Genomic DNA, 9,060 nt, shown 5'->3' on the forward strand with positions numbered 1-9,060 from the left:
AGAGAAACTAAAATAAAGAAATCTGCAGTTGGATTTCAAATAGGACCCACTAATAAAGAGATCTTACATACTATCCCCATGACAGTTTTTATTGTATAAATATTGACAGGGAGTGGCAACCTTTCAGCTAAGGAAAGCCAATCCTTTACAAGATTTTAAGTATCAGAATAGACTTTGACCCCTGCTCCAGTCAAAAGCTGGTGCTGATCCTGTGCTGGTTCTCCCGTAGCAACATGGGCAGCCAACCAGCTCTGCTAGTCTAGACAGCCTCCAGACAGCTGTAACTGAAGATGCACCACACACCTTACACCCTGCTGAAGCTGAGCACACCACACAGGCATCCCTATCCTGCTGCCTGGAGACTTCAGCACAGGCAATCCCATCATCTCAACACAGCAAAACAACAACGACAAGACCACTTTTCTTCTTCTCAAAGATCCTGTTCCAGCACTTGTTCAATCACTGTTCACAGAATCATTTAGGCTGGAAAAGACCTATAAGATCACTGAGTCCAACCATTTCCCCAGCACTGCCAAGAACAATCCCTAAACTGTGTCCCCATGTGCCACATCTACATGTCCCTTCCAGGGATGGGGACTCCATCACTGCCCTGGGGAGCCTGTTCCAATGCCAAGGTTCCAGTGTTACAGATTTCCTGCTGCACGTGGCTCCCTGCTCCTCCTGTTTGCTGTCCACGCTGTGTGCCTTGGCATTAATTTGAGTGTTAATTTCAGCAGCTTGCTAAGGAAGCTAAAAGATGGTGTTATTTGCCTGCAGTTTCACCAGTATTGTCTCATCACCCTTCTGGCTTTATTGCTGATGGAATGGCTGGACAATTTAAGGCAAAGACAGAAAAGTTTTTAACCAATCTCCATTTTTTTTCTCAGAGAAATATGTTCAGACTTTCAGTATTTCTATTTGGAACTGCAATTTCTTGACAACAAAGGAGTTTTGATAAATACAATCAAGCAACATCCACCAAAAAAGAATTTAATTACATTGTTTGGGACCTATTAAATTCAAGATAAACATCCTGTATCAAGACAAACATCTCAGTGTTCTTTAGTAAGAGACCTTAAAAAGCTTTTTATTTTTATATAGTACTCAAGTATGACCTAGGGAATTCTGCTAACAGCAACTGTGAGGCTACCAACATCATCTACTCACAGGGCTTCTCAGTATTTATTAAGTTCTCAATGAGTGGCTCCTGAAACTATCACTGTCCTCAAAGATTTACAGACCAACAGGTTGATTTTCAATTTGTCCAGCAAACAAATTCCAGGTGTTTCCCTCTTCCTTCCCTCAAGCAACAAAAAAACCCACTCTGTAGTTGCCAGGGAAAAGGACATTGTTTACAAATATTTTTACTTTGTAAGAGCAATTATAGCTTAGTTGGGTGTTTTATTCCTCTTGTTGAAATGTGTCAACATCAACTTTCTATTATCACTCCTCATTAAAACTTTTTATAGGAAAAATAAATACATTCCTGCACAGCCTCTAGTTTTATAAGCAGAAGAATTGGCTAAGTTAACTATTAATTCCTCTCTAAAACCTACCATACACCATGAAACAAATGCTAACATTTTGACAGCTCCACATCTCTACTGTTAAATTTTTAAAGGCTAACATAATACTAAAAAATTCTTAAGAGATGCAACCTGAAATAAGAAACCATCAAACTATTGTATTGTCAAAGCCAACTTAGAGTTGCATTTTACCTTTGACTAACATATCAAGATATATTTTATCATTAACTTAACATGAATCTTTATATTTCAAAATCTGTAGTGATGAGTAGATAACATTAACATTAAATAACACTGTTAATAATGTTAATTAGCATTAATAATTAACAGTACTAATTAACATTAATGATTTTTGCATATAAAGTTCAGATATGGTAACTTGAAGACATGGAATTGTATTTCTACGTCAGCCAGAAGTCTTATTTTGAGTCTAACTACCAAATCACAGAATGGTTTGGGTTAGAAGGGACCTTTAAGGATCATCTAGTACCAAACCCCTGCCATGGGCAAGGACACCTTCCCCTAGATCAGGCTGCTCAAAGCCCCATCCAATCCAGCCTTCAACACTTCCATGGATGGTGTATCCACAACTTCTCTAGGCAAGCTATTCCAGCACCTCACCACCCTTCCAGTAAAAAACTTCTTCCACATGTCCAATTTAAATCTGCATTCATTTCAATTTAAAACCCTTGCCCTGGCACTGACAGTCCCTGTCAAAAAAGACTTTTTCTGACAGGTGAGCCAGAAATTCAGATAAAACCCTCAAATCCTTCTCCACAGGGCTGCTCTCAAACCATTCAACACTCAGTCTGTAGTGATGCTGGTGATTGCCCCAATACAACTGCAGACCTTCCACTTGGATCTAAAGAATGGTAGAAAGACGTCCAAGGAGATTGTGTCAGTCACAACACTTTCCCTTACTTTGGACCATCTTCAGACAACTTAAAGAATCCTGAAGCTGACAATCTGCAAATGCTCATGAAGTTATGCTTCTTGAATATGAGTGTATATATATACACACACAAGAAGCTTCATTAGCAATCAAGGAAGCTTCTCAGATACCACATTTTTAATCACTCAGACTTGAAGAGCAGAGTTAATGTGGTTTCAGTCAACATGATTTCTAGTATTTAATCACTCAGACTTGAAGAGCAGAGTTAATGTGGTTTCAGTCAACATGATTTCAACAGCTATTTGGATAGATACCTCTAAGGTAAAGGCACTTTCAGTTATTTACTTTTTATTTATTGCTTTTTAAAATGTTATTATCCAAATCCCTAATCACAAAGTCTTCAGATGTGCTTTCTAACACGTTTAACAGAAGGGAACTGTTTCTAGCAACAGAGATATACAGAACTCCAAATATCAAAGATGAGGAGATCATCTTGCCTTTTCCTATGCAAGACAGATGAACATGAATTCATCTAGCTGATGAAACAGGCCTAGGAAAAACAGGTGAATCAAGCTCTGTAGCTATGCATTTCTGGTGCAACAAAAATGGAAACCTCTTCAGAGCAGATAAAACAAGTTCGTGATATGCTTTGATTTGCAGTGTTTACTGCTGTCAGTTATTTTGAAGACAGACTGCTCAACAAATGAAATATTTGACAACTTGGAAGATTAAGACCACCAAAAATGTGAAGTTCCTAAAATCAACTATGGAAGTAACTGACTAAATACCTGAATAATTATAATATTATATTGTTATATACATATAAAGAGAATATATATTATAACTCAAGTGCCTGTATAAACCATGAGAACGCTCTTCGTGAGCACCTACCTCAACAGAGAGAGAACCAAAATACATTTCCATGAAAACTTACTAGTTATTTTAGAATAAAAAACATATGTAATTCCAGGTCAAAATGTCCCACACCTACACACTTATTACACCCCTTAACTCCCACTCTCCAAAAACTGGAAGCCCATAAACCCCAAGAATTTACTAAAACACGGGTTCATTCCAAAAATTGTTGTAGAATGATGCTCACTGAATACTGCTTTTCAGTGTTTAAGCTCACTTAGCTCAAGTTAATAGTCACTTCACTGCCTTTGGGCCTACTGAGCACCCCTATGGAAATTACCAGATCTGACCACTGCACACCCCACAGTGTGACCACCTCTCTAACATGGCCTTCACTGTTATTATATCTTTTGGGGACTGTAGGACTCCTAGTACCAAATATTTTGAGAAAATGCACTACATGATGCTGTGACACATTGTCTACACTTAAATCAGGCTTGAGCCTCCTCATGCCTCATCAAAAAAACCCCAAAAACCAGCTTATCTATGATTCCCCTGCCTAGTACTAAATCAAATGCATGGAAGCCCCAAAGAAACAAATTTTGTTACAGACAGTTGCAACCCAAAATCATTTTCTTACTCTTGTTTTTTATTACCGTTGCATAAGAGAAAACAGGAAAAATAAACACATCTCTCCCCTGCACTTCAGCTTTATGAATTTCCTTCCTGCAGCATGTAAATTGAAGTTACAAGGCCCTCAGTGTGCCTTTTCCGCCTGCTCTGCTCTGTTGTCAGCACTCTTCTCCCACACCTTCCTGAAACGGTAACAAACACATCTTCCTTTGTACCGGGCCCCACCCCCATCTTCTTTTCTTAGCGTTCTCATACTACTTCACATATAAATTTAGACTCTTTCTAGCATACAGAACATAGCTTATGACAGTTACCAAAACCCAAAATGGCTACAAAACTAATTTAAAGGTTAGTCCATGTCTTGCCTGTTAGTCTACAAAGGGTACAAACTGATGGGGAAGAAATATAAGAGCAGAAGAAAAATGAAGCCAAGTTAGAGGGTAAAACCATCCTAAGAGAAGCCAAGAGCATTGCTGGGACTTTTGATCGTACAGCCAAAAAAAAATGTTCCCTGAACCTAAATGAACCCCAGCATTTTAAACCTACACATACAGAATATCAGATGCTGAAGAGTCTGTGCATCTGCTATTCCTGTATTTCCACTCAGATACACACAGTTATCTACCACCTTTGCTTAGGAAAAGCCAAAGCAGTTATAAGGAACATCAATGCACAACTTTAATCAAAGGTAAAAAATAATTTTAAAGTTTTACTAGAAAGAATTTTTGTATGTAGTCAGATCAGAAAAATATGATTTAACTTTCTTGTTAAGTGTACCACGTCTAAAGTCTGTCAAATTTCCCTCTTTAACTGAGACTTGCAGGGAGGAGAATGAGGAGTTCATTTCAGAAGGTATTCAAATGCAGATCAATCACACCTACACCTAAGCACTTCTTCCTTAAAAGCATATCCATACAGATTTTAATGGATTTGATATATAAGTAGTACTTTGGGCCAAGAATGATGCTTGTAGTGTGAATCATCACATTAAGAACGGGTGTAAAATATTTAAGCCGTTTAGAAAATGTTAGGATACTTAAATTCTTCTATAGAAAAGACCCCAAGAATGAGTGAAGCAAAGTATATGTCCTGCCAGCAGTTAAGACTGATATATTGACTAAACACATACAAAGCTAGCTTACCAAGTGATTTCCTCAGAAGCAGCGTTTTCTTTTTTAATTGATAATAGTTTAAAAGAAATTGCCTAAAAAATTGTCACGTCAAAGGACCTTAAAATCTGCAATGCAAACACATGTTCTGAAACTTTCAACAAGCATGACAGGAAGCATCCCAGCAAGTTCATTCCCAAACTGACTACAGCTTAGCTCCTAATCACAATTAAGATAACTGAAATGGGGCAAATCCTTAAACTGCTTATAAGATTAAGGAATACAGTTAAAGATACTACCAACTGCATGTCTGATACCTGCCAATTCCTTCCTACCACTGTAGGAAGGTTTCCATAGAACTGCCAGCACTTCAGCATGTACCAGCAAATACCACATACTGGGTCATGGTTAATGTAAACTCTGAACTCTTAGCTGACTTTATACTCTTGACACCTATCAACAGAACCTGGCTGTAAAAATGTCTGATTAGTCTCGAGGTACCAAAATTGACACACTATATCCTAAGAACCAGAGGTCTCCTCATTAGCTGTAGCTCTAAGATGACAGATAGGTAAAGCAGATCAAGAGAAGCAAGTTAACTAGAAGATGCAGTGCTGTTTTCCTTTGTGACAGCAGCATCCACAAAGCTCTGCTTTTATCTAGGGATGTAGGTTTGATATGCCAACACTTCAGAAGCTCACAAACCTGTAATAAGTTAAAGAGAGTAAACAATATTGTGAACTTGCACAGATTCTTGCATTATTCTTGTAATCTATTTGCCGCCTTATGCTCAAGCAAGCTTTCTGCCAAGAACCATGCAGCAGAAAATGAAGAATGACTATTAAGAGCTATCTCCACCCCCACACCTCCCTTCCCTTCCAACCCCAAATGTCAGAGTTCATATAAGGAACAAATTCAATTTATTTGTTCCTCTCTCTGACAACAGAAAGCTAGGGAAAAAAATACACTAAAGAACTTCCATCACTTGCTCCAAAGTAAATAAGCCCTCTACTTCAGTGTGAAAGCACAAGTTACACTTTGGTACTATTTAAGGACATCTCGAGGCATATCTAAGGACCCAGATGTATCCCAAGCAAATTGGTTGTATTTGGCATGCAGTTTCCTGCGGTACTAAGTGAACTGAGGACTAAAAGAGCATCCAATTCTGTCAATCAGCCACCAAATGACGTTGGTTGGTTTTGTATCAGGAAGTGTTATGGCTTGCTTTCCTATGATGCGGTTTTAACACTGACAGCACTGGTGAGATCCAGCTATTAGGTACGATCAATTAGGGAAACAGCAAGCGAGCAGGTCTAGCACGATCACCAGTTTAAAATGCATTTAAACACCTGCCCCCACCTATAAGGGCTTATTAATGTTGTATGCGACTGTCAGCGCTGCAGTGCTTAACCACAGCATAAGAGGACCTCAGTCTTTAAAGAAGTTGTTGGAGAGAGAACTGGTATCAAAGCTATTTGACGTCCTGTGCTCACACAGAGGAGCGGCACTCACGAATTCCGCCTTTGTGGAAAGAAAGGCTCCACCGCCCCTGTGACAGCCGGCGGGGCACAGAGCAGCGCTGGGAGCGAGAGATGACAAGTGTGAGGCAGGGCTGGGCAGGCGCCTCCTTGGCAGGAGCCGCTGTCCCGGCACACGGGTACATTCACGCACCCTCAGCCCAGCGCTGGGTAAACAAAACACCAGCACGGAGCCGAGCAGGGCGGTGACTCAGCCAGGAGAGCGAGATTCGGTCCCACAGGGTAAGGAATTCGGGGAGACGTGACCGGGGCCCATCGGCGCTCCGTACTCACCAGCAAACAGTCCACGTTCACTTCGGATTTGGGGTCCTTCAAAGTCACGTCGATCTTCTCAAACCGAGACTCAAAACTTTCTCCCGTCGACATGTTTCCGGAGTTAAAAAGTTTCCCTTATTCCAGAGCAAAGTTAAGGTTAAAAAAATAATAATGATAAAGTAAAAAAACAAAAAACAGGAACAGGCGAGCACAAAAGAGAAACTGCAGCCTGCACCAGGCTGAGGAAGCGCCTCTTGCGAGATCCCTTCAATCACAGAAGTCTCTGGGGCAAGTCCCCGCCAAGGGGGCAGAGAATCCAAGGGGAGCCCGCAGCAGGCGGGGGTCGAGGCTGCTTCTCCCCCTCCTCCAGGCACGCACGCAGCTTCCCGGGATGCTCACAGCTCCGCAGCAGCAGGTTTCCTCTCCCTCCCTCCTCTCCTCGGGCCCCACCGCCTCAGCATTCCCATTTTCCCAGCCGGGGAAGCCGTCCTGGGCTCCAGCGTAGCGGTCCCTCCTCCTCGCCCTGCTGCTGCAGCGCCGGCGGGTCGGTGCCAGGTTCCGGAGCGCAGTTTTCTTTCCGGTGAACCAGAAGAAACAACAGAAGAGGGGAAACAAAAAAAAGGGGGGAAAAAAAGAAATAAAAAAAGAACAGAAAAAGGACAAAAGCCTGCAGCCACGCCAACAAGGCAAAAATGGATGGAAAAATAAAATTTAGGGGAATCCTCTCGACGGTGTGTCTCAGCGCCGTGGGGTCGGTCCGTCCGTGGGCACGGGGCGAGGAAGCGAGGAAGGCACCGGGCGAGTTGCCCCCGCGGGCGCCGGACGAGTAACCTCACCGGCGGAACGGCCGCAGCAGCATCTTTCTTCCTCTCTCCTCCTCTCGCTGCCTCCCGCCGCTGCCAACGCCGGTTCAGCCCCTCCCTCTCCTTCTCTCGCTGCCTCACGGACGGGACGGCAGCCCGGACCGCCTCAGGACGGACCCGAGGTTGCGGCGTGAGAGGGGAGGGAAGGAGGCGGCTTAAGGGGAGGGGAGAGTGTGAGGTCCGGCGGCTGCAAGAGAACCTGCGAGAGGCACCAACATGTCCGCCTTCCTGTTTGAACAGTCGGGACGGGCGCGCATGCGCGAGGGGAACGGCTCCGGTGCCGGCGGGGACGGGACGGCGGCAGGAGGTGCGCGCGCGCGTTTGGGAAGGAATCAGAGTCACCGAATCGGTGAGGTTGGAAAAGACCTCCGACACCATCCAAGCCAACCTGTGACCGAACACCACCGTGACAACTAGACCAGGGCACTGAGTGCCACACCCAATCTTTCGTTAAACACCTCTAGGGACCGTGACTTCACCACCTCCCTGGGCAGTCTATTCCAGTGTCTAATCGCCCTTTCTGTGAAGAAACTCTTCCTAATGTCCAATCTAAACCTCCCCTGGCGCAGCTTGAGGCTGTGTTGTCTGCTCCTGTTGCTTGTTGCCTGGGAGAAGAGGCCGACCCCCAGCTGGCTCCAGCCTCCTTTCAGGCGGTTGTAGAAAGCGGTAAGGTCACTCCTGAGCCTCCTTTTCTCCAGGATAAACACCCCCAGCCCCCTCAGCTGCTCTCCATCAGACTTGTGCTCCAGACCCTTCATCAGTCTCGTTGCCCAGGTGAAGGAAAAAGCGGGAGCGGGCGGGAGGCAGGGCGTTCGGCTCGGCCCGGCCCCGGTGCGGGCGGGGCGGGTGGGACAGCCCGGGATCCCCCATCCGGGAGCGGCTGTCTTTGTGCGCCCGCCCCCGCCCGGCGGTTCCGGCGGGAATTGCGCGGAGCCCAGGGCAGCGTCCCGCCGGGAAAAGCGCCCCTTCTCGCGGGCTCCCCGTGCCATAGGGGGATTGCATTGCGTTTCCGCCCCGGCTCCCCGGAGGCGCCTCAGCGCTGCTGGCTCCCGCCGCCACGGCACGGACACTGGCACGGGGGGACAAGTGGCAGCGAGGGTCACCCCTAGAGCTGTTGCGGGCTCCATCCTTGCGGATCTTCAAAGCCAGGCCCTGGGCAGCCGGCTGTCGGTGGTCCTTAGGTGATCCCTCACTGCAGATATTCCAGAACAATATGGGCACAATCCTTTGCCATGTGTTCTGCGATGATCCTGCTTGAGCAGGGAGATTGGACCAGATTACCCACTGTAGTACTTTTCCAGCTTGACCCATTCTGTGATTGTGCGGTTCTGTCCTACCTGATCAGGGGGACTGGAGAAGTTGGCCTCCAGAGATCCATTTCAGTAGCAG

The 9,060-nt window shown here is 44.9% G+C and overlaps 1 protein-coding gene across 1 annotated transcript in view; it reads right to left on the reverse strand.

Moving 5' to 3' along the window:
- The window catches only part of ROCK1 (Rho associated coiled-coil containing protein kinase 1), an 82,628-nt gene extending 75,669 nt beyond the window's left edge, over positions 1 to 6,959 (reverse strand). The window contains exon 1 of the mRNA XM_030965161.1: positions 6,827 to 6,959. Coding sequence (XP_030821021.1) covers positions 6,827 to 6,919 — 93 coding nt within the window. The 5' untranslated portion in view covers positions 6,920 to 6,959. The remainder of the gene's footprint in view (positions 1 to 6,826) is intronic.
- Positions 6,960 to 9,060: the final 2,101 nt, after the last annotated feature.

Source organism: Camarhynchus parvulus, chromosome 2 (genome assembly GCF_901933205.1).
Source record: "Camarhynchus parvulus chromosome 2, STF_HiC, whole genome shotgun sequence".
Taxonomy (NCBI): Eukaryota; Metazoa; Chordata; class Aves; order Passeriformes; family Thraupidae; genus Camarhynchus; species Camarhynchus parvulus.